At 53.0% G+C, this 23295-nt stretch overlaps 2 protein-coding genes across 6 annotated transcripts in view; one reads left to right on the top strand and one right to left on the bottom strand.

Moving 5' to 3' along the window:
- SGSM3 (small G protein signaling modulator 3) overlaps positions 1 to 11498 on the top strand; it is a 31769-nt gene extending 20271 nt beyond the window's left edge. For all 4 annotated transcript variants that reach the window (XM_075050868.1, XM_075050865.1, XM_075050866.1 and 1 more), the window contains 11 exons: positions 3599 to 3726; positions 4027 to 4182; positions 4693 to 4747; positions 5185 to 5234; positions 6548 to 6700; positions 6800 to 6870; positions 7228 to 7276; positions 7610 to 7695; positions 8063 to 8185; positions 9811 to 9871; positions 10272 to 11498. In XM_075050868.1, coding sequence (XP_074906969.1) covers positions 3599 to 3726; positions 4027 to 4182; positions 4693 to 4747; positions 5185 to 5234; positions 6548 to 6700; positions 6800 to 6870; positions 7228 to 7276; positions 7610 to 7695; positions 8063 to 8185; positions 9811 to 9871; positions 10272 to 10355 — 1016 coding nt within the window. In that variant the 3' untranslated portion in view covers positions 10356 to 11498. The remainder of the gene's footprint in view (positions 1 to 3598; positions 3727 to 4026; positions 4183 to 4692; positions 4748 to 5184; positions 5235 to 6547; positions 6701 to 6799; positions 6871 to 7227; positions 7277 to 7609; positions 7696 to 8062; positions 8186 to 9810; positions 9872 to 10271) is intronic.
- A 4200-nt stretch (positions 11499 to 15698) lies between these two features.
- MRTFA (myocardin related transcription factor A) overlaps positions 15699 to 23295 on the bottom strand; it is a 76574-nt gene continuing 68977 nt past the window's right edge. For both annotated transcript variants that reach the window (XM_075050864.1, XM_075050863.1), the window contains exons 8-14: positions 22823 to 23073; positions 22296 to 22467; positions 20903 to 22018; positions 19555 to 19725; positions 17198 to 17371; positions 16729 to 16789; positions 15699 to 16311 (exon numbers count right to left, since the gene is read on the bottom strand). In XM_075050864.1, the coding sequence (XP_074906965.1) occupies positions 15812 to 16311; positions 16729 to 16789; positions 17198 to 17371; positions 19555 to 19725; positions 20903 to 22018; positions 22296 to 22467; positions 22823 to 23073 (2445 nt within the window). In that variant the 3' untranslated portion in view covers positions 15699 to 15811. The remainder of the gene's footprint in view (positions 16312 to 16728; positions 16790 to 17197; positions 17372 to 19554; positions 19726 to 20902; positions 22019 to 22295; positions 22468 to 22822; positions 23074 to 23295) is intronic.

Here is a 23295-nt window from a genome sequence, read left to right as displayed (position 1 = left end):
AAGGACAATCCTGTACCTTTCATGTGGTGCTGATGGATATACCAGCCTACGAGAGAGGGGAGTGAGCAAAGCAGGGAAGCACTGGGACAGAGAAAGAGTAGAGAAGGGAGGCAGAACTGAAGGATGAGGGGGAAGAAGTGCAGTCTTCTACTTGCTTGCTTTGGTCTAAGCTCAGAAAGTGAATTTTAGGTTGGATGGTTAGTCCTTAAATGGTGACTAACAGCAGGCTGCAGCTCAGCCCAGCTGTAATGTCCTTCTTGCACTGACCAACAGGTCAAACACGTTTTCGGGCAGACCACATGCAGTCCACGAGCTGGATGTTGTACTCTCCTGATCTTACCCTGCTCAGTTCAGGAGCATCTCTGAAGATCTGCGACAGGGCAGGATGGTCCAGTGTGTCACTCATCAAAATTTATAAATGCAAACATCACTGCTCTTCCCCCTCACTCTGAGAGTTTGATGCTGTGAACTCTTTTGAGTCTTAATTTTCTTTGCTTATGAGCTAAGCCTGTGTATGTTCAGAAAGTACAGGGCCAGAATGGGTTTTGCATGGGTTTGGCCGTAACTTGCTTCTGTGACTCCATAATAAACCTTTCTATTGTAAGTCTCACTGTCATCACCTTCCTTGTGACTGGTTAGCTTTCTTGAAATTGCCACATCTCACCACAGAAATTGTTTTTCTGGCAGAAGACAACATACTGAATTTACAGGGTTCAAATAGTGTTCCTGTTGTGGTTGAAATGGCCTGAATAAATCTAAAACTGGGTTTTACTGGTCTTTTCAGAGAAGAGCTTTTCTGGTGTTCTCCAGGAAGCGGATATATTGTCACAGGCTTGCTACAAGCGCATACAGCATTACATATAGAAGTTATGGTAGAAGACCAATGAAGCTGTAAAGTCAAGCATGCAGAAGTGAAGAAATGCAGGAAAGTTGCTTGTGCAACCTAAACTCAGACCTCTTGTATGTAATGTTACCATGCACTCAGTACAAACCAAACTGGCAGGGAACTTAGCTGCCAAATGCATCTTTCTTGTGTCTCAGTCTCCTTGACCAAGTTTGAGTAGCTTTATGAAAGTGATAGCAAGTTATACCCACGCACAAAGACAAATTTAAAGTTCAAGCTTCAAAATGTATCAATGGTAGAACTGAGATGATAGTGTTTTCTCATTTTAGTGGGATTTCTTTGCAGTGACTGTCATGGGTTTTACCTAGTATCTTAAAACATTGGTTAAAATAGAGAAGTTATCATCCCGCAGCAGATGACCAGAATGGAAAACTTCAGCCCAAGTGAGGGGAAGGAAAGTTTGGATGTGATAAATTCACCTTATACTGGGAACTGTCAAACAACCTTAACTGTAAAGTCTGCTTCCTGTGATAGTTACTGTGTAGAGCTGGTACATAACCCTTGTCTGGGTGGGAGTAAGAACTTATCCAGGACTTAATTCTTTTTCCTTAGAGTGAATGCAGATTTAGTAGTGACTTGGACAGGAGTCACAGGCGCACTGTTTGGAAGGGACCTCTAGATGTCTGTAGCGCAACCTCACCTGCTCAAAGCCAGGCTCTTGCTGGATCAAGTCGGCCAAGGCTTTCTCTAGCTGAGATTTGAGGAGTTGGACCAGATTTCTAATGAAGGAAGAAACAGCAAAAGGTAGTTTGGCAGAGAATGAGATACGCGTGTTGCCTTTTTCCTGTTGGATGGGCACTGCAACAAGGAGAGGCAGGAGAGCTAGTCCTCCTCTGCGCAACCGTGCAGCTAGTCAGTCTTGGCAGACCCAAAACAGAGCCTCCTCACGTGTGGCCGATCCTGCACCGGTTCCCTGTTTTGGAATGTCCATGCAGGCATGTTGGGTGCAGTGAGGTGAATCTGGTGGGAACCCCAGTTGCTTTCTGCTGTATGGTGTATATTCTAAGGTGGGAGGGTGTGGAACTTGCTTCCCATACCTCCTGCTTGTGTTTGGGTGGGATTGATCTGAGTACAGAGGGAGGAGCATGGTATTTTGGCCAGAAGGGACTGAATTGATGACAGAGGGAATCAGTGATCTATGTAAATGAGGGCAGCCCATGGAGCTAGCATGGCTGTGGTTGAGTAGTTTCTTCTTTAGTCACGTTCTGTTTTAGCAACGTGAATTTTCTGGGAATCCCCGCCATCTGCGTGACCACCTATCTATTTACAATCTTTGTATCTCTGAATCTGTAGTGAGACTTCTTACATGCTCTATTTCCTACCCCTGGCCAGTGAGGAGGAGGTTTTGTTAATTTTCATTGCTTGGACTGGGAATAAGTATGCCCTACCATTTTTTCTAGTCCAGAAGCAAAGTTCAGTTTTCTCTTAAGCTCTGTGTGTCTGATTCTCTAATTGTTTAATTTAGCAAATAGAAAACAATTATAAAAATAATTTTAAATCTAATTTTGTGCTTCTATTATGTTCTTAAAGTGTTGGTCTTTTTAATTAGGGTCACTTATGATTAAAAGATACTGTTAATCACTTCAATAAGTGGAAACTTCATATGTATATAGCTGTTGCAGCAGCTGTATAGCTCAGGCCACACTTTATTCATATTGGTTTCTGTAATGCTGTTAGAAGATAAGCAGAGTACTATTTGCTAGCGAATGATTTACTTGGGTCGTGCATAAAAGCTGTGTCTGTATAAAAATTGGAGTTGAGTGAAAAATACGTTGTTTTAAATGTTGATTTTGCTAATCAAGCTACCACATCTTCAGTATATTACAGAGAGAGCAAAAACAGATGTATGAAAATACACTTTGAATTTAAAACAAACTGAATTTTTTTAGAAAAAGCAGCAAATGGTTCATTGTTCCCAAACATCATGTACCCAATTTTTAAGGCATTCAGATACATTAACTGCCTAAAGAATCCATCCCACTAGGTATCTTTCTGCATAAATTAATAGAGATAGGCTGTCAAAACTCCTGGGGGAATTGGTGACAGTTGAAAGATGCTTTGGTAACTTTTACTTTGTACTTATGACCATATCTACACACCCAAAACCTTTGAAATCTGGCTCTTAGGGAGGTCGAGGTCTTAAGTAGAAGGCAGCTTTTGTCTCATGGCTCTGACTTCTAGACTGACAGAGGAAAGTGGGCTGTCTTGCTTTTTCAAGTCTTTTATAAGACTCAGTGAAGAAGATGCTCTCAGCCTGTGAGGTATGCAAAAATCAGAAGTAGTTCAACCAAAAGCTGTTTCAGTTTCAAGAGAATTTCAGTTGAAGAGAATTTTTGAAAGTTCCCTAGTTTTGTGTCCCACCATTCAGCCATCTATATGCTGCGTAGACACTTCTCTAAAGCAGTATGCAGTATTTTGGTATACTGAGTTGTCCAGACAGATCAAAGATGGCATCTTCCAGTTCCATATGTGGTAAGAAATACCAGCTCCTTAAAATTTGAGACAGTCAAATTGATATTGGTTATTTACATTATTGAATAGATTAGCAGTAAGTACCTGCTTTAGTGTAGGCACTTCTAATGTCAGGCTTTTCTGATTTCTGCAGAATCAATGATTTCTAATGTTAACAAAAATTAATACCTTATACTTGTTTTCCTTTCCTCACCTTCCTTCTGGCTGTGTGGGCTCCCCCAGGGGATGACGATCTCGAGGCGCTGAAGGCCAAGAATATCAAGCAGACGGAGCTGGTGGCTGACCTGCGTGAGGCCATTCTCCAGGTGGCACGGCACTTCCAGTGTGTGGATCCCAAGAACTGCAGCATTGTGAGTGGGAACAGCTGGATCTGCACTGCTGTGTGCTCCAGGCATGAGTGTTGAGTGTCCACCGCAGGACAGGGCTGTTCAAATGCTCCTGGAGTGTGGACTTGAGAAAGAACACACCAGATGTAATGGGTGGAGGATGAAGGTTGCTCAACCCATCCCTGGTGGAGGAGGCTGGGAGGTTGTCCGCCTGCTAGGTGCAGGAATAGGGTTGGGAACAGGGGCATGCAAGCTTTGGCAGGTCAGCTGGGAGTCATCTGTTGCTTGTCATTGCTCTCTGCTCTTCATCCACATGCATGCTAGGATCTGACTCCAGACTACAGCATGGAGAGCCACCAGCGGGACCACGAGAACTATGTGGCCTGTTCCCGCAACCGACGACGACGAGCAAAGGCACTACTGGACTTTGAGCGCCACGATGACGATGAGCTGGGCTTCCGCAAGAATGACATCATTACGGTGCGTCAGCCCATGAGATGGGGACCGGGGCAACCCACACACAGGGCACACCCAACTTGTTTGGGACGCTGCACTGCCTCTTCTCCAGGGAAAGAAGGGAGATCAGCTCAGAGCCCAGTTAGGAGTCTAAGGGAAGCAGTTGGTGTTTCTCAGGGCTGCCTGGGGATGAGGCAGTGTGTTCCTGTGAGTGTTGTCTTGTGGGTCATTCTCAGTGCAACCACCAAGTCCCTTTCCTGGCTGCCATACAGCTGAGCAAAAGGTTGATTTGGTCCAGCCTGGGTCCCGTGTTTTAGCTGTGGGGATTCCATCTGAAGTTGGGGGGAAAACAGGGGTAACATTGTGTTTGCAGTAGCTTTTTGCCCTTGAAGGCCCTGGGCTGTGTGAGAAGAGAACGTTGGCAAAACAGCTGAGGAGAAAGCAGTTCCTCATTGTGTACACACAGCTGGGCAGCTGTAGCCCTCCTGGTGCTGCACTCTTTTCAACCAGTGTTTTCCAATCCCTGTTTTACAGATCATTTCCCAGAAGGACGAGCACTGTTGGGTGGGAGAGCTGAATGGACTGAGAGGTGAGAGCAGGATGGGTTGCACTGGGGAGAGTGGGGCCAGATGCAGAGCATCTATTCATCCACAGCAACTGCTCTCCCACATTTGCAGCAAAGGCTCTGCCGATTTCCCACAGCATCTGCCAGGGAAATGTTAAAGCAGGGTATGAGAGCAGTGATGTAGCTACCTGGTTACTTCTTGCAAACAGCAAGTTCAGGCTCCATCCTCCTGGCACACGGTGGTTGGGTGCATGTCATCTCTGCTGCTTGTGGGCAGTGTCCTGTAATTGGCTTCCTCTTGCAGTTGCCCTAATTCTTGTGATTTTGAGGCTGCTCACTTCCTTCTTTGGGGTTGGACCCTATGAATGCTGATTTATTCTCAGCTTCCACTGGGTGCTGGTCTTGTCTGTGTTGTTTCTCAGTATCTACATCAGGCTCACCTCTTTGTCCACTCTTTGTAGGTTGGTTTCCTGCAAAATTTGTGGAGATCTTGGATGAGCGGAGTAAAGAGGTAATTAAAAAAACCCCACCACAACAACAACAACAACAACAAAAAACAAGATTAAAAAAAGTCGTGTCATAACTGAAAAAACATAGTTGAAGAGAGCCATGTATTTCCCCCTCTGAGTCTGTTTGCTCTCTCTGGCTATTGAGCGCTTAGTGATGTGATCAGGCAGCTTATCTTCCTAAGCCTGTTTACTCTGCTTCCTCATGGTGACCGAGTGGAGAATGAGGGTCCCAGAGGGCTGCAGGGGGTAGCTGAGTGTGATGCCTGGGCTCGCAAGGACCCTAGAGATGAACCTAGGGAAAACTGAGAAAGCAGCAGGCAGGTACATGGCAGGATCCTGTGGGCAGTGTTTCTGCCGGCTCCCTGCCCTGCTCTTCCTCCTTTGAGGTTGTGTTGCCTGTGGATCCCGCTCATGCTTTGTGGTCACCACAGTGGATTCTCCCTGAGCAGCTGTGCTCAAGGGAGCACTCTCTCAGTTCCTCTCACAACCGGCAGTGGCGAGATGCCATCTCGCAGATACCTCGATATGGCCCCAAGGCTGGGGTAGCGGGTAGGAGACAAACATCAGCAGCTGTTGGCCTAGGCAGTTTGCAGAGGAAGTGGAGAAGGCCCTGTTTTTCCTCTCCACCTCAGCATTTGGAGAGTAAGGAAGGGCTCAAAGGCTGATCTGAGACCCCCCAAGAGAAGCCCCTAGAGAGATGTCACTATTGACATCTCGCTTGCTTCCTCACCCTCTTCTCAGGGCTGTGCCTTAGATGCAGATCACCTCTCTGAGTGTAAACGCACCCTGTACTGCTGAGCAGTTCTCCTCCCAACTGTGGGAGTAGAGAGGATCCCACTCATCCTGATTTTGGACCATCCTTCATGCTAACAGTGTGTCAGGGTGATACCTTGAAGTGGTGTACCAGCTGACCTGGGAATTCCTATCTATCCCCCTTTGTTTTGACTTTTAGCAGCTTACAGAGTCCCAGAGACCCTCAGTGCAAGTCCCTCTCCTTAGCTCAGTCAGCATCACACCAAACTGCAACAGTTCCTACGTGCCGAGCTCAGCCAGGATGGTGCTGGGGTCACCCGTGTTGTCTCCTGGGCACCACCTAGGCGCAAAGGTCCTGGTGTCCCACCAAATCCCTGGAGAGTAGCACTGAACATGGTGCCTTATGCAAGAGCCAGCAAGAGTGTAAGGGGTTTAGGGAGGGGGGACTGGTGGGCACCTGGGAGTAGAAGAGGTCTGTGCAGAGAAGCTGTAGGTGAGTGGAACACCTCCATGCTCTGCCACCTCGGCAGTATGCTGAGAGCTGGCTCTTCATGTTCCTCAGTACTCTATCGCTGGAGATGACTCAGTCACAGAAGGGGTGACGGACTTGGTGCGAGGGACACTCTGTCCAGCCTTGAAGTCCATATTTGAACATGGACTGAAGAAGCCATCTCTGCTGGGGGGGCCCTGCCATCCCTGGCTGTTCATTGAAGAGGTGAGATGTCTCGGTTCCCTTTGTGGGGCAGCGTTACCGGAGGGCTGGGCTGAGGGGGCTGTAGGGCAGAGTATGCTGACTGTCCCTCTGCCCTACTAGGCTGCAAGCCGGGAGGTGGAACGGGACTTTGACTCTGTGTATTCTCGCCTTGTGCTCTGCAAGACTTACAGGTAAGGCCGCTTTAGTCACACCAAGCGGCTGGGTCTGTGCCCTGCTCCTGCGTGCTCATCAAACTGCTGCTGCTGCTGCTCTCCACCTTGGGAAGGGACACAGTCTGCCCCATCCTCCTGTGGGTGTGCTGTCAGCATGCTGCTGTGCCCATGCTGACTTGGGGCTGGCAGTGGCTCTTGTCCCCTTCCCCAGGCTCCCGTGTTTGCTTCTGGGTCTGTGTCTTCCTCTCTCACGGCTGCAGGATGACCTGTGGGCTCAGCAGTAGCGAGAGAGCTGTTGGGGTATGGAGGGGGAGAGGCCTGCATGTGCCCGTGGTGGCCTCAGAGCTAGCTATGTCTCTGCTGTGATCTTTGCAGGCTTGATGAAGATGGCAAAGTCCTCACTCCGGAGGAGCTGCTTTACCGGGTGAGTGCTGCCCCCAGCCCAGCCAGAGCCCAGCTCCTAATGTCGGGAAGTTTCCCATGGAGGCTGCTGGAGAGTGAGATCTCTAGGGAGATGCTTGAGAGTCTCCCAGACCTTCCCTGATGGGAAGGACTACAGACACCAGGTGCCTGGGGAAAGGCAGAAAGTGAAGCCATCAGGAAGGCTTGGCCCCCCTGATGCTAGCAGGTGGCACTGGGTGAGGGTGGGGAGCTCCACTCCGGGGAGGGCAGGATTTGGCTGTGTTGCCGAAACAGCTGCCCAGCCGTGCCTAAGGCTAAGCTGAGAAGGCGGTAACCCCATCTTCCCTCCCTGCAGGCGGTTCAGGCTGTGAACATGACACACAACGCTGCACATGCGCAGATGGACGTGAAGCTTCGTTCCCTCATCTGCGTTGGACTCAAGTGAGTCATCTGGTCCTGATACCCCTGGCATTGCGGGTGCGAGGAGCTTGGGAGGGAGCAGAGCAGGCTCAAGGACAGCAGTTGTTTCAGTCTGCCTTAGGCCACAGGGTCTTTTTGCCCTCCCACTGCAGCCACTGAGTGCGACCTGCTCCTTTCTTGTTCATCATGCTGGCCTGGCTCCCAGCTGGAAGAAGTAGCTCTTATTGCATGGAGTGGGTCACACAAGTTTACTGAGTTATCCTGTTCCTATGGGGGACAGGACTGGGGGTTGGGGTCAAGGCTTGGGCTGAAAATAGACTATCCCAAAGGGACGGGGTTTCTTTCCCTGGCTTCAGCCAAATAACATGCCTCTACCCCATCGCTGCAGCGAGCAGGTGCTGCATTTGTGGCTGGAGGTGCTGTGCTCAAGCCTGCAGACCGTGGAGAAGTGGTTCCACCCCTGGTCGTTCCTGCGCAGTCCTGGCTGGGTACAGATCAAATGTGAGCTGAGGTGAGTGTCCCCATGGGCCTCGCAAGGGTCTGGAATGGATTTCCTCCTCCTCTGCAGGAGGTGGCCCTCCCTAAGGCTGGCCTTGGGCCCTCTCCAGTGAGGAGCAGTGTGGGCTGCCCAGACATCCCCGCTGCAGAGACTTCTGTGTGCTGAGGCAGCAGCAGCAACTGTCTAGACTGCTTAATGTGATGCACTGCGCCTGCCTGATCCAAGAGCAGAGCTTGGCTCCTGGGGAGCTGTTGTGACAAGCAGGCAACCTCTGCCTGCCAGCAACCTCCTGCTGTGCCCTGCACCTACTCTGATGGAGAGGCTGCCTTTTCCACCCCCATGTTCTCCAGGTCCTCTGCCAGCCACCATGAGGCCAAGCAGGGAACAGGGAATGTGCTAGAGAGACAGTCTGACTGTCCCTGGCTGGGAAGGAGTCGGTCGCTGGCTGACTCCAGGTTAAGTGAGGGAGCGATGTCAGAGGCTGAACGCGGCTTTAGTGCCTGAGCTCGCACAAAGCACATCGCTTGGAGCCCAGGGCACACATCCACGCTGCGTGCTCCTGGCCCTCCTGCACTCCGCAAAGCCACATCCAGTCCCAGGGAGCTGTAGAGCAAACCTCCCGCCACCACCACCACCACTCCAGCCCTGTTGCTGCTGCCGTTCTGCGGGAACTGGTTTTTCTCCATGCCACCAGGTTGCCTCTGGCCCCAGTGCGGAGTCTGGGAGTATCCCTAGCCAGGAGCAGGCCTGTGTGTACACACCTCGGGGTGCCCTGTTCTCCTTGTGCTGCTGCGGAAAGGGAGGAAGGGAGTCCCTTCCACCTCTCTGCTGCCGTGTCCTGTGGGGCAGCGCTAGTTCAGCACAGCCGAAGGACCAAGCGGGACTGGTTCATGGCTGGGGCCAGGTTTATGTGGAGCAGGAGTGGAGGCTTATGCCGTATTTCTCCTAGCCAGCTTCCTGTGGAGGGCCTCAGCTCCCTCACTGCAGCAGGAGTCAGAGGAGATACCCACACAGGAGTTTCCCCTGAGCCTGAAAGGTTGACGAGCTTGTCGCCAGGAGGTCTGAGCTGTGTGTCTCTGTCCTAGGGACAGGATTGAGGCTGTGCCTGCAGCCCCAGCTTAGAGCCGGGTCTGACGAGGGAGCTCCAAGTGCCATCCCCATGTGGCACTTGTCCATGGGGGTCAGGACCCTTCTCTTACTCCAGGGAGAGAGAGAGGGGAATGCAGAAACTCTGAGGTGCTACTGGCAGGGGTCTGCTTTCTGGAGGGGAACCTGCAACTCCCCCCATTGCCGCTGCTTGCAGTCCTCAGCCATGTGTGTCTGCCGTCTGGCCGTGCCTCCCTGCGCTGCTGTGTCAGGCTCTGTAGGGGTTGCACTTGAGTCACATCTTCAGGCTTCTCTTTCCAGCCTGAGCCTGGCAGGGTGTGAAGCCCAAAGAGGAGGGGGAAACGGGATGAGTGGCTGGTGCTGCCCTTTCAACACCAACAAACAAGGAATTTCATCCTTGTAAGCTTTGTGGCGTGCCGGGCCAAGCTGAGGAGCCGCTGCAATTGTGTGCCTGGGGTGCAGCAGTTGTGGGCACAGGCTGGGAGTTGTGATCTGGGGGGGTGTGCTACCATCGCTCTCTTCCATTGCAGAGTCCTCTGCAAATTTGCCTTCAGCCTCTCTCAGGACTGGGAGCTGCCAATAAAGAGGGAGGTGAGTAGGTGGCATCTCTCGTTCCCTCCCTCAGCCGGGGGCTTCCCTCTCCCATCTTTGTGCTCCAGCCCATCCTCTGCCTCCTCTTAAGCCGGCACCGGAGGCTGTGGATGGGGCTGCTTTCCCTGCCAGGGCAGGCCGTGCCCAGGAGCTGCGTGCCAGTGCTGGCAGGGGCTGCTGCCTGCCCCTGCCCAGCTGGGGCAGAGGGAAATGGCGGGCCCATCCCTTCCCCGGTGCTCTCCAAACCACAGGGCTTTCAGCTGCGCGGAGGTGGGAAGCGCAGAGGGCTGCTCTGTCCGGGCGCCGGAGACCTCGGTGCGCTTTGGGGCTCTGCCCGCAGACGCGACCTCCCCTTTTCTGGGTGCGGTGCACTGACCCGGCTCTCTGTGTCGTCCTGCAGGAGAAGGAGAAGAAGCCGCTGAAGGAAGGGGTGCAGGACATGCTGGTGAAGCACCATCTCTTCAGCTGGGACATAGATGGGTGACCCCCACCCCGCCCCATCCTTGGGGAACCTTCTCAGTGGCGCACACTCCTCTCCCCCACCCCTGTCATGTCTCACCCCCTGCCCTTCCCCCCCTTCCCCACGCGTATCTGTGACAAAATCCCCCTCGGGGGGGGCTGCCAGGCCACCCGGGACAGACGGCGGCAGGTCCGAGAGGCCGAGCTGCAGACCTGCGAGGGAGGTGATGGTGGAGGGTGATGCTGCAAAAGGGACAAGCGTGTTCTGGCCACAAAAACAAGTTGCCCCCTCCCAGCCTTCCCCAGCTCTGCCACCCCCATCTCCTGCCTGCCTCTACCCTGTCTCCCCCCTCCCTGTGCCTGGGGGAGCTGCCTGGCCCGCAGCCCCTCGCACACAGCCCCACGGGCCAGCGGATGCGTGGGCACGTGAGCGTGTCTGCTGCCGTCGCTGTGCGGAAGAAGCAGCCCGTGTGGGGTGGCTTCGATCCGCAAAAGCTGGTGCCATTGGCGGGTGGCACCGCGGGTGCGAGTGGAATCGGGCTGGTGAGAGGCTTGTAGGGATCTCCCCGCCCCGGGCCAGCCAAGGGCTCGCCTCTGCCTGGGAGAGGGATGGCAAAACCTGAAGCACTTGGGCAAGTTCCTCTGACCTGGAGCGGGGACTGAGAAGAGGGAACTGGCATCGGCCTCATCCCCCCTCCCTGGCACTGGTGTGTGGGGTGTTGACAAGAGGTGCCCGACCGCACGGCCCGTTACCACTGTAACGGCCCTAGGGGATGGGCCTTGTCTCCTCTGGGAGCAGACAAAAAGCCCTTCTCCCCTAAACAAGAGCGTTTCATGCTGTCATTTTAGTCTCTAGATGATTTTTACTGTTAACCAAAAAGCTGTAAATTAACTCCAGGAACGTGTATATTTTGGCACTGTTGTAGCTCAGGACGGGGTTCAGGTTGGAGCTGGCTCAGGGAGACTAACTCGTCCTCCTCACCCTGCGGCGGCGGCAGGGACGCAGGTCAGGAGTGGAGAATTGCTGCTTTGTGGTGGTGGCTCTGGATATGGAGTCTGTGACTTTCTACTGAAAGCGCTTGTCTGTGAGCACAAACTACTCATGAAATGACACTAGATTCTTACTTTCCTTTATTCGGTGGGTTTGTAAATAAACTGGATCTTGGGAGAGTGCCGGGCTTTGGCTTTGGTTTTTTGACAGGGCCAGGTCTAGATTTAATTCTTAATTTCTGCTGGTTGATTATTACGATCCCATTTCTCCGCTGGCATCAAGCTGAGGTCTCCTCACCGGGGCAGGAGCAGTTGCACCGCCAGCACTGGCAGCCCTGCCTTGCCTCTCTGCTGCCAGCCCTCCCCCAAGTGCAGCTCCGCAGCAGAGCCCCAGAAAAGCAAGAAATACTCAAAAACGAGGGGGTGTGGGGACACTGCAGGAGGAGGGCCCTTAGCAAAGGGAGCAGGGCTGGCAGAAAGCAGGGCTGGGCGGTGGTGGATAGCGGCGTTGTCCGTACAACAAGCAGCTTTTCCAGAAAAAAGCAGGTGGAGTCTTGGCTGCAAAGTGGGACAGGAACAGGGCACAGGCCTGGGAAGAACCCTGTTCAGAAGCCCAAGGTCATGGGAGGGTGGGAGTTACAGCGTGTTTACTGATGTGAAAAATGAGTGGTTTCAGTCAAAGTAATTCCAGTTTGGCATCTGGCTGGGGAAGGCTGCAGTGGCACCTCACCACCATAACGGCTGCGGTCCAGAGCAGCCTGCGGGGCTGGGGGAGGCTGTAAAAGCTGCCTGTGCTTCTCCCACTGTAAGACCTACTTCTGGTTGCAGGGTAGGTAATTTCCATACACAGAGGGAATCTCCCTGCAGCTGAGAAGAGATGAGGCACCACCACTCAAGCTTCTTTTTTTTCTGGTTTGAGAAAGACCCAGAGGGATCACCCACCCTTAGCTGGAAAAGGCAGAGTGGCCCCAAGCCCTCCCACCAGCATAGCAGAGAAGTTTTTGAGCACGTAGCTGTTTGTTTGGAATTTTTTTAATAAAATGGATTTTTTTTTTTTCAAATATTTGTAACTGAAAAAATAATTCAATTTAAAGATCCATTCTCTCCCCCGTTAACTTGTCACTTTTATCCTTTTCCAGTTGAATACTCACTCTGGATCCGATGCCCCAACACCATCTGTCTCCGATGGTGCTGATCACCCCTCACTGTTTGCTGCATAGTGGAAGGGAGAGTGCGTACTAGTCAAATACACATTACAAACAAGTAGTGGTTACAGCAGAAAGATTCAGGATTACATTCAAGGTAGAGGCAGAACATCAGACTTCGTTTTTCCCAGTGGGTGCAAAAATGTACGTCCAGGGGAATACCTCTTCCGACAAAGAACTATTGAACTATTATTCAAACAAATAATAGTAAGAAAGCAGAGAACTGGGCTAGCCTGCTCTGGGCACTGCTTGGGGAAAAGACTTCCTACTATTTCCTGGGATGAGGCACCATCTTCCCCTCTGCCCACGGGCGCCGGGTTATCGCTCGCTCTCCTGGCAGAGGGGCTCTGGCAGGTTAGCTGCTTTCCTCAGGAGGTGAGGCTCGTGGTTCTGTATCGTCTGGACTCCTTGAGGGCTCTTGAGCCCATCAGCCAATCTCAAGTATGTTGTTGGGCAAATATAACATACTTAAATTAATTCCTACAAAGTTTCACAAATGAAGGTGGGTGGGTAAAGGTGAAAGGGAGCAGCTGTGAGCTCAGCCTTTCACCCTCAACCCTGGGGAAGGGCTATATTGGTAATGGGCATTGGCAGCTCTCTGCCAGCAAAGACGGGGGTGCCTGGCCCAGCGTGAGGAACCGTGGCTGGGTCAGGCCGGGAGTGCTCCCACCTTCCTCGAGGAGCTCATTGCACTTCGGTAATTTCATTCTTTATTTACTGTTTGCAGCTTTGTAATTATTTGTATAAAAGATATCACACAGCTGGTTTTCGTGGGGGCTACTGCTCACTGTGGGCTAAAAGCAGCTGATTTTGCTTCAGTTTGACAAATAGGTACCCTCACTTTTTCCCCTTAGCAGTTGAAAGATCCTCCCCTTACCCCCCCGTCCTTTCCTTCTAAGAAAGCACTTGCCTCCTGCACCCACCTGGTCCCATGGCTGGGCAGCTGCCCCGGGGGAGCTCTGTAAGGCAATTAATTACTAATGCACTCTCTGCTCCCAGTGAGCACCAGGGCTGCACCAGGAGAGAACTAGGGAGGGGCAGGGGGTCAAAGAGGGTGTCCATCAGTCCCAGTTATTCTGATTTTTAGGACATGACACTGTAGTTTGGGCAACAGAAAGTGGGTGCCAGGGGGGAAGGGGGTATCCCTCTCCAACCCAGACACTGAAGGAAGCAGATAAGAGGCTCTGACTTGCTTACAACTGGGGGGGAAGAAGGGGGCAGAAAGGAAGGAAGCTGCCAGCAGGCTTCACCTCCAAATGATTAAGAAAGTGGCTCCCCATGCAGTTAACAAGCAAATAGGGCTCAGGAAAGCAGGATTTTCTCCCAGCTGCAAAACAGGCATAACCCCCCCCCCAGCTGCCAGTTCGGTGGCTGACGGCAAGCACAGTGTGCAGGGCTGGCAGTCACCTGCCCCGGAGCAGGGGTACCTGCCCCCCCCGCAGCAAGGCCCCCCCCAAGAAGAGCGCCGGGTACCAAAGGGGAAGGGGAGCAGCGTGTGCCCCTCCCCAGCAGGCAGCACTGCAGCCCGGCGTGGGGCAAAGGTGAGGACAGCATCCTCGAGGAGATACTAAAAAGGATGGCAGGTTTTTTCCTTCCAGTGCCTGAGCAGGGTCAGCACCTCAGCCCGTACGATTTCAAAAGCCGCTGCCTCCAGCCCTGCCCTTGGGAACTGCTGCCCCGCAGCCTGGACCCAGCTCAAGGCCAAAGCAGGGACAGCTGTGCGGCCAGGCGGTTGCGTGGAGCACAGCAAGGCTACGGCTCACCAGGTAAATAATATGGCGGTGAGTTACTACTAACAAATACAGGAATTTAAAAGTGACGGGAGTAACAGCACAGGAGAGACCCACAGGCCTGGGTTTCCAACGCAAAACCCTGCCTACGGAATAGCATCATCATGGCTCGGGGGGGCTTGGGGTACTCATCCGCCCGCTCATCAGCCAGCAGCCCCAGGCCCTACGTGGCCACAGCTGGCTGGACATGGGGCGGCAGCTCCCAGTAAGCAGCCATTTGCTTTTACCTTTTACCCCGTGGGCCTGGAGGGAAGGAAGAGTGGAGGTCAGCTGCCCGTTACTTGCTTTCAGGCTCCCACTTTTCCCAGAAAGCAGCCCTCACAGTCGCACTCCTGAGCTAGGACCTGCGTTGAGCCTCACAACACCCTTTTTGCAGTGCCACTTCCACTTCCTTGCTTTCCGCTGGGACACCTGCTACAGGGAGGCAATAGCACAGCTGAAGGCAAGAGACAGATTGCACATGGCCCCTAATGATATGTTGCTCATCGCTAGCTGTGCCCCCCCCACGCTCCCCAGGACACATGGACCATTTCTTGTCCCTAACCCCCACCACAGACTGACTGCCCTGCTCACCTGGGGATGTCACCAGCGCTGTGGCAGCTGGGGGGGACAGGGGTGTGCCTGAAGGCTAGCTTCCAGGCACAGCCAGAGGTCTGGGGCAGCGAAGGACAGATTTTAACATATAAGGACCTGGATTTTAGCACCTTAAAAATCTGTTTTGCAGCCCAAAGCAAGTGAAGCAAGCAGGCAGGCCTCTGCCAAGCTCAGCAATATTTGGGAAACCAGCTGAGACATTACCAGGTTGGGGTGGGGGGAACCCTGGTTCCCTTTGGCTACCTTTGGAAAAGGTGCCTGTTCTGCCCAGCTCCTCGCAGCCCTGCAGCAGAACAGGCCCTCCCCTGACAGACGGGAGGGGGTACAGAGGGCAGCTGTGCCCCCAGCCGGCACTCCCGCCTTTTGTGTCCTGCTCCGGAGGTAGAATCCCCTTCTGCAACCGTTAAACCTCCTTTATTTGCCAATCCCAGCGAGGCACGGGGTGCCGCTTCTGGAAACGGCTCGGGCCCGGTCACGCTATGCCCCTCTGTGAGGCGTGAGGGAACTCGTGCCTGCCTCCCATGCGCCGCCATCGCTGTTCCCGCCTGGAGGAAGAAGAGGGGCATCCGGCTCCGCTCACACCCGAGCTGGGTCAGGCTGCACTGAGGGGGCAGAAGACCACCAGCCCCGGAGCTCCTGCAGCCGCTTCTTCCCCCAGCAGCCGTTCTCCCTGCCCTGGCCCGGCCCAGGCAGCAGCGACTCGAGCTGCGGGTCTGCCTTTGCTACCACTGCCGGCTTCGTGCAGGAAGGACACTGTTGGGGGAGGAGTACAAATACCAGGAGCTCGTCTCTTTTTTTTCTTTTCCTTTTTTTTTTTTTTTTTTTTTTTTGGTTGACTGGCCTCTCCCCCCTGCATGCCTGTGCCCTCCCACTCCCATTCCCTTCAGTCTCTGCTCACAGAGTTACAAGCAAGAATCCCAGTGCAGCTGCAGATCGTGTCCATCAAGGAAGTCTGTGGAAAAGAGGCTGGGAGCCGCAGTGCTGAGGGGAGCCAGGCTCATGACGGGCCCCCCCGGCAGCTCCAGCCAGTCCATGCTGTCCAAGTTAGCCTCAGCCAGATCCAGGGCTATGCCCCCAGACGGCTCATGAGCAAAGTGCAATTCCGAGGTGTCCATAGGTGAAGGCGGGTGGTCCAGGATGGCCGAGCTGCTCAGCATCTCACTGTGGAGGTCATCAATCAGGGACAGGGGCTCCGGCCCGTCGTGGCCTGCCGTCAGCAGCGGGAGGCCGGTGCTGCTCTCCAGGAAGTCCTCCAGCCGGCCCACGGGCACCGGCTGCCCCAAGGACACCGGCACCGCCAGCTCTGAGGAATGGTGGCTGCTGGGCGGTGGGGAGCAGGCTGGGGCCACGGGTGGTTCTTTCCCAGCTGGGGACGACTGATCCTTGAAGTCAGCAGAAATCTCTGTACAGGGAACAAACAGGCAGGCCAGGGTGAGGAAAAGCTTGGCCGAACACCAGAAGGACCCACCACTGACCAGCCAGACCGAGCCACCACCAACCACCAACTGGGATAAGGAAACTCATCTGCTGCCTGCACTTGGCTTGCTATGGGGAGTTTTCAGCCCACCTCCGGGGAATTCCAGCTCTGTCCAGTATCACAGAAGAGATGTGCCCAGGTTTGATGCAGCAGAGCCACCGAGAAGCTTTCTGTCATACTAATGCCTGACTGACATCTCCCTCGGTGCCTTAATGACTCCTGCCAATGCTAAAGGCACTGGCAGGGCCGCAGGAGCAAAGACCTGAGCCATGACACTCTCCACTCAGTGCCCTATAAATCCCCAGGCTCAAACGTAGAATGGGAAATGCTTTGTCTCCTTACCTCCACTTTCGATGAGAATGTCAAACAGGTCGTCCATCTGCTGGCTGGAACAGCCATTCTCCTGGGGAGAGCGAGCACAGGATTAGCTTCCTATTTACCAGGGGAGCTTCCACCTCCAGCAACACCCTTGGCCGCTGGCTCTCCTCCCTCGCCCCAGGGATGGGGCTGTCATCTAAGCAAGAATGAGCACACGGAGGCATGGCACCAGAATCCTCCATAACCCTCGGCTGTTACTGAAGGGGAAGGTATAGTCAGCAACTGCTGTACCAACAGTCACCAGGCAGCGACTGGCTTGGGATCTCTACCTGTGGTTTGGGGTCTGCCCCAAACCCCCAGAAGGAATTCAACTAGGAAAGCACAGTTGTGTCTCCATTCTCTATTAGGGGCCCAGATCAGGAATGTAAGCAATTTTACAATGGCAACATTTCACCTGCTCTCCAAGGAAACCTGGGAGAAGAACTGCTCTCACCTGGGCCTTTGGCTGTTGCTTCATGGCCTCTTCATAGCCTGGTGGCTCTTTCATTGGGACCGAGGGAACAGGGAGAGGAGGTGGAGGAGTTCCAAAAAGCGACGTGTGCTGTTGCTGCTCCAGGTCCATCTGGGATGGGGAAGGGGCAGCAGGAGAGCCGGGCTGCGATGAGGGCTGTTTAGAATGAAGGCAGAAGGTGTGACTGGGGAGTCCACATCAACTCTTGTCTGACAACTGCTTTGAGACACCATCACCCCTCCCTTGGTGAGCACTGCACAGAGGTCTGCACTGCTCTGCTCCCAGCAGCCTGGCTTCTTCCGTGTACTCTGTGCACTATGCCCGGGATGCAGGGGAGGAAGACAGATTTCCCCTCCAACTCAGAGCTGGAAATCTTTTGCTGATTTTTCTAACGCTAAAGCAACCATGCCACAAACCGCCACCGGGCTGCTCGTGGATGGGGAGAGCCTCATCTGTCCAAGTGGGGGATTCCTCTAGTGCTTTGGAGAGAGAGGGCACTTCCCTTGTTGCATTCAGCCTACTCTGCGCAATATATCCAGGATCTCTCTTTTACCCACCTCCCTCTGCAGTGCCTGCTTTGGGGACACAATCAAGCTTCACTAGCAGCAAGTTTCACAGCCTGATGGTGGGCGGAGAGCACCAGAGCATTCAGCAGCACCAGAGACCTCCAAAGGAAACCCCAAGTGTTGCAGGAAGTAGTGCTCGTGACTCAGCTTTACCAGATGAATCAGCACTGAAACTGCCCATAAGAAAAGTTAAAACATGGATCAGGTCTTCGCCTCTACAGCAGTTATGCATGATCCACACTGAAGCTTGCTGCCCTGGAGCAGTGATCCCCGGGAAGTAGCTGAATGCCAGTTCCAACACTTGTACGTGTTGATGCTCTTCCCCATCCTGTTTTCCCTGGAAAGCTGTTTGTCTGTTCTGTGACCTGCAGGTAGAGGAGCGACCCCGGGCCCCGGCCAGCAGAGCCGCTCTGGGGTCCACTCTCTTCCTGAGAGGGGCTGGAAACTGGCGTTGTGGCACAGGCCACTGGGATGTGCTGGGAGGGTACCTTTTTTGATAAACTGGGTGAGCCAGCTTTGCCAGGAGCACCAATATTCAGGGACCTGTTGTGGAAACCGTTGGGGAAGAAGGGCTGCAGGTTTGGAGGTGCTGAGAGAGACAATATGATGTGAGGCAGCTGCCCCTTGACCACCTGCAGACCTGGCTTCTGACCCTACAGGGAGGCAAAAGGATTAGGAGAGTCACTACAGTTGCCTCCACAGCACATGAGCTAAGGGAGTCTGAGGGAAAATGTGCCTTCGTTTAACTTCCGCATTTCCTCAGAGGTCTCCAAGCAAACTAAGGCACTGACCCTTTGCAAAGTGGATATCCCACTGCGACTACACTAGAAATGACTCCTGTCTTCACATCCTTTCCAGGATCTGACTTGGAAGTGATCCTCCAAGCTCTAAAAACTCTTCATAATCTTTCTGTATCTTAATTACAAGTTAGAGAGAGAGCTAAGTGGGCTAGAAAGGGAGGAGATGCACAGCAGAGCCTCTTTACAGCCATCACCTGGAGAACGGGTAAAGCCAGAGGTGCTCTCTTTCCTGAACAGGCATTGCACTTCACAAAGAGATGATTAACAGGTATGCTCAAAGGCATGGGAATGGAAATCACAGCATGTTCATCGGTACCAGAGAGTAAAAGGTTACATCCTTTTGCCCCTCTCAGAGCTTATATGCCACCTTCAGTAGCAGACATACTGCCTACACCACCCTCTCTCCATGCAGTAGCCACCTTTTCAGTTCAGCAGCACTCCTTCAAGAATCAGGGACACCACTGTGAACCAAGGCTGCCCACTCTGGCCTCTCATCTTTTTTAACTGATAGACAATGCTTTTTCAAAACACCAGCTGGTATTCTGCCCAGAAGCTAGTAGGCAGAAGGGCAGAAGAAACAGAAGGGCAGAAGCTAGCAAATTGTCAGGGTTTAGCCCGAGCTCTTTGCTGTAAAGCTTCCACATTACTTCCAAGCGTGCCCATAGGGGAAGACCTCATGAACACTTAGCACTCCTGAAACCTCATGCCTGATGGGCTCTCCATCACAGCTAGTTCATCAGGAGGCAGGGGAATGGAGAGGCTATGCCAGGCACCCCTTCTGCTGCCACATTCAAGCTGAAAACCAAACACTCCGTGCAGCTGCAAGCTGTGGCAGAAGCTGCTGTGAGATCTCACTTGCTGCGATGATGGTCCCTGACCAGAATTGTGCGTGTGTCCCCCTCCCATCGCTGCTACAAACCCCCGCAGCAGGCAAAGACAAACAAGGAAGAAAAGTGAGCAGGCAGTAAGCTACCTTTCTGACAGATTGGTTTAGTCCTCTGGGCTGCTGCTGCTGCAGGGGCTGCTGCTGCTGCTGCTTCTGCGTGGGCTGCTGCTTCTGCTGTTGCGTGGGCTGCTGAGGGGTACTTGCAGGTAGCTGACACGGTGGTTGGCTGGAAGTTTTAGCGGGCGATGATTGTACTCTCTGGAAAGAAAAGGCTATCCATGAGAAGTTATTCCCCAGACACAACATGGAGAAATGCTTGTGTTTCTTAAAGGATTTATGAAGTTTGTTCTTCCCCACTCTTTATTCTTTAGGAAATTGAGTCAATCATTCTGTTTCACCAAGCAGAGAAACCAGACTGGGGTGGGATTCAGAGTCCTAAAAGAGGAGGTAGTACCAATCTAAATCCCTGGGCTACCCATGACATCCTTTGAGGGCTGGCAGACCTGACACAGGATTTATCCCCTTCTGGAGCAGCGGCTGGAGCTCAGGTAAGGTACCCTGCAGTATCAAGGGTGACACTGGATGCTGATACTTAGACAGCTGCCTAGCATCTCACCTGCTACACAGCAAATGCAGCCTGCTCGGTGCCTGTCCCTGATGGTAGGCACTGCCACTTGCTCTGCAGAAGGTGCAAGAAATGTAGCAGCAGAGAATGAAAATCTTCTCTGATACCATGGAAGATGCTGGGGTTTGACTTATGCTATAAAACCTGGGGATTATTTATCCCTTCCTGGAAGAAACACTCAGAACACTTCGGTTAAGTGCTGAGCTCATGCCAACAGGGGAATAGTAGATCATCTCCGATGAAAGACTCTGTTAACACTGAAATAGTGACATGCATTAAAACAAAGAGCAGTCAAAAAGCAAAAAGCCTCCTCCCAGAGTCTGATTTCAGCTCTTGGTAGATAAGGTGACCTATCTATCACTCTGACTATGCTTTCTCCAGTAAAGTACAAGAGGTGAAATATACTCTGCTTTTTTACTACCACAGGCATAGTTGTTCTTTCAAAAACTAGTGAAATGTGGCAGCAAACCCTCGTTCTCCAAGCCCGAGATCCTGCCTGACAAAAGGCAGAACCATGGGTTTGGAAGAATGCTGAACAGCCTGTGATGCACACAGTCAATCATGCATTGCTGTACGCAGTTCATCATTGTCAAATTCCAGTCTTTTTGCTGAAGATCTGCTTACACTGCTCTGTTTTACAAAGCCATGATCTACCAGCCATCATAGCAAGCAACTCAGCCATTTTAGTATTTACTGCGCTGAATTTCCACCGTGTTAAGTCATCCTACGGTAACCTGAACCACAGGAGCGGGAAGAGGGAGAGAGGAACCCAACTGCCTGCAGCAGGGATGTGATCTAACCCTTGCCTACCTGCAAGGCCGGGCAGCTACTCCCTGCCTTCCCGTGGGGCGAGAGGCCCTGCCTCTCGGCACTCTGCTTGGTCACGGTGAGGACGATGTGGGTCCCTGTGGAGTCGGTGATGAGGGTGGGGGGAGGGCTGCCCTTGATGAGGTCGCTCAGGGCGCTCCCTTGCTGGCCAAGGAAAAGCCGCGGGCTGTGGGACTGGCACGGTGGCTCTGCTTCCGCGGCTGGCACCTCCTGCTTCACCATCACGGCTTTCTTTGGCACTGGGCTTGGATTCGAAGTGTCCATTTGGCTAGCGGTTGGTGCAGGGCTGAATTGGTCTGTTTGGCCACTGGATTGCTTTGCAGACTGGCAGCTCAGGAAACCTTTTTCACTCTTGACCTGGGTGCCAAATGCTACTGGGTTAGAGGCAAGGGCTGTTCCTTCTCCTGCAGCCGCTGGGGCCGGTAGTGACTGCTGAGAGCGCTTCTCCTGCTCTAGCTGTAGCCTAAGCATCTCAACCAGCTGCTGCTTCTGCTTCAGCATGCGGGTGAGTTCCTCGATCTGCTTGTCCTTCTCCTGCAGCATCTGGTCTTTGTCCCTAACTTCTGCATCTCTGCTGTTACCAGTGCTACACCGCTCTGACCTGGGTGCTGCATTTACGCTGCAGGAGGCAGACTTGGAGTTTTCTTCCTTCACCAGGAACTGCACTGGAGATGCCTGCAAGGTGAGCTGGGTCAGGGGTGAAGTCACCATCTCTCCAAAGGTGTCTCCGGTGGCCGAGTTCTCGTCCCCTGTGCTCATTTGTGAGCGCTCAGAAGGAGTTGGAGAAACAGGAGGAGTCGAGCCTGTGCTGCCAAACTTCATCACGCCGCCACCAGTGACTGTGGCCACAACTACTTCTGCTGGTGCAATGCCAGTGGTGACCAGGGCTGGCCCTGTGCTCAGCCTGGCAGCTGGGAAGGCTACCACCACTTCGGCAGCTTTTGGAAGGATGGCTGCTGTGCTGGGCTTGGGAGTGGGGGTTGTTTGGCCAGCTGCACCGTTCTGCTCTTGGTAAACTCGGAGACGCTCAATCAGGTCGGTCTTTGTGCCCGAGACAGGCAAGGCCCTCAACTTCAGCTCTTGCTTCAGCTCGGCTACCTGGTATGTGGAAAAACAGAGGGCAGCATTAAGAGAACATACACTATAACCACAACAACTATTAACAGCTACCAGAGCCACGGGGCAAAGGACTAAACTGACGCCCCTGCAGGCCAACAAACCTGCACCTCAGGTACGGACTGCAGGGTAGCAATACCAGCTGCTATCACTAACTCCTGTCGGTCCACCTCAGCCCTGCTCTGGGGCAGCAACATTGTTCAGTAGTGCCCTCTGAGAATGGCAAAAAAGGGGCTGTGCAGCTTCACAGGACATTTACCTTCATCTCATCTAGGTTGGCAGGGAGAGGGCCAGGCTTGCCCACTGCAGCATTACTGTTTTGTCGCATCAGCCCACTGGAACCAGAGGATACCGAAGATGTACTGCTGACTGTGGCGGAGAGATTGCGTACAGCAGGGGCACTGGCACCACTCTGCTGCTCTCCTGGAGGCCTGCAGGGAATGAAAAAACACAGGCATCAAAACCAAGGTGGAAAGGCACCGGAGGCCCTCAGTGTCAACAATCATATACGTTCAGAAACGTCTGGGTCACTAGCGTCACCGTAGACATTGAAGCACACCAATGCCTTTGACTATATCCATGCCCCTTACTCTGCCAACCAACTCACTTCAGCTGCTTTTGTCTGATCCATCTGACACCGGCCCTTTCTGAGGCCCGCTGTAATCTAACAAGATTGAGTGTGTTACACCCAGTCACCACACCTCACAACCAGAACACAATCTCTCTGATAACAGTAGTGGGGAAGCAAATGCTTCCTAAGAGAGAGCTGCCATTTAGGACCCATACTTTGGTGGGGCTGGCAGGATGGTCTGATAGTTGTAGTGCTGCTGCTGCTGGTTGAGGATCTGAAGCTGGAGAAAGAGCTGCTGCTGCTGCAGTATTTTGGCATAGGATGAATCCATGGGAGGAGCTCCCTTGTCCTGCTTTTGGTCCGGGGGAATATACTGATGATATTTAAGCTTCTTGACTTTCGGCTTCAACTCCTTGGCTTTTTTACTGCGCTGAGACTTCTCACTAGCAGACTTGGGCTGGCTTTGCTATTTAGAAGAAAAGGAGGAAGCGAGTGAGAATGGAAACACTGAAATAACGTAACACCTCATGTAAACCAGAACACACACTGGGATTTTCATTTCAAAATTCTCCAGATTTGACCTCAGGGTCTTTCCATGCTTCTCTAACTCAGGCAACAGTATAGTCACAGCACCCGCAGCAGCTTACACTGCACCATAATGCAGGTCACCTTTCCCAGCACACCAGAT

The sequence above is a fragment of the Buteo buteo genome, chromosome 19 (genome assembly GCF_964188355.1).
Source record: "Buteo buteo chromosome 19, bButBut1.hap1.1, whole genome shotgun sequence".
NCBI lineage: Eukaryota > Metazoa > Chordata > Aves > Accipitriformes > Accipitridae > Buteo > Buteo buteo.
Note: the sequence above shows the minus strand (reverse complement) of the source record. Positions and strands in the feature narration are given on the sequence as shown.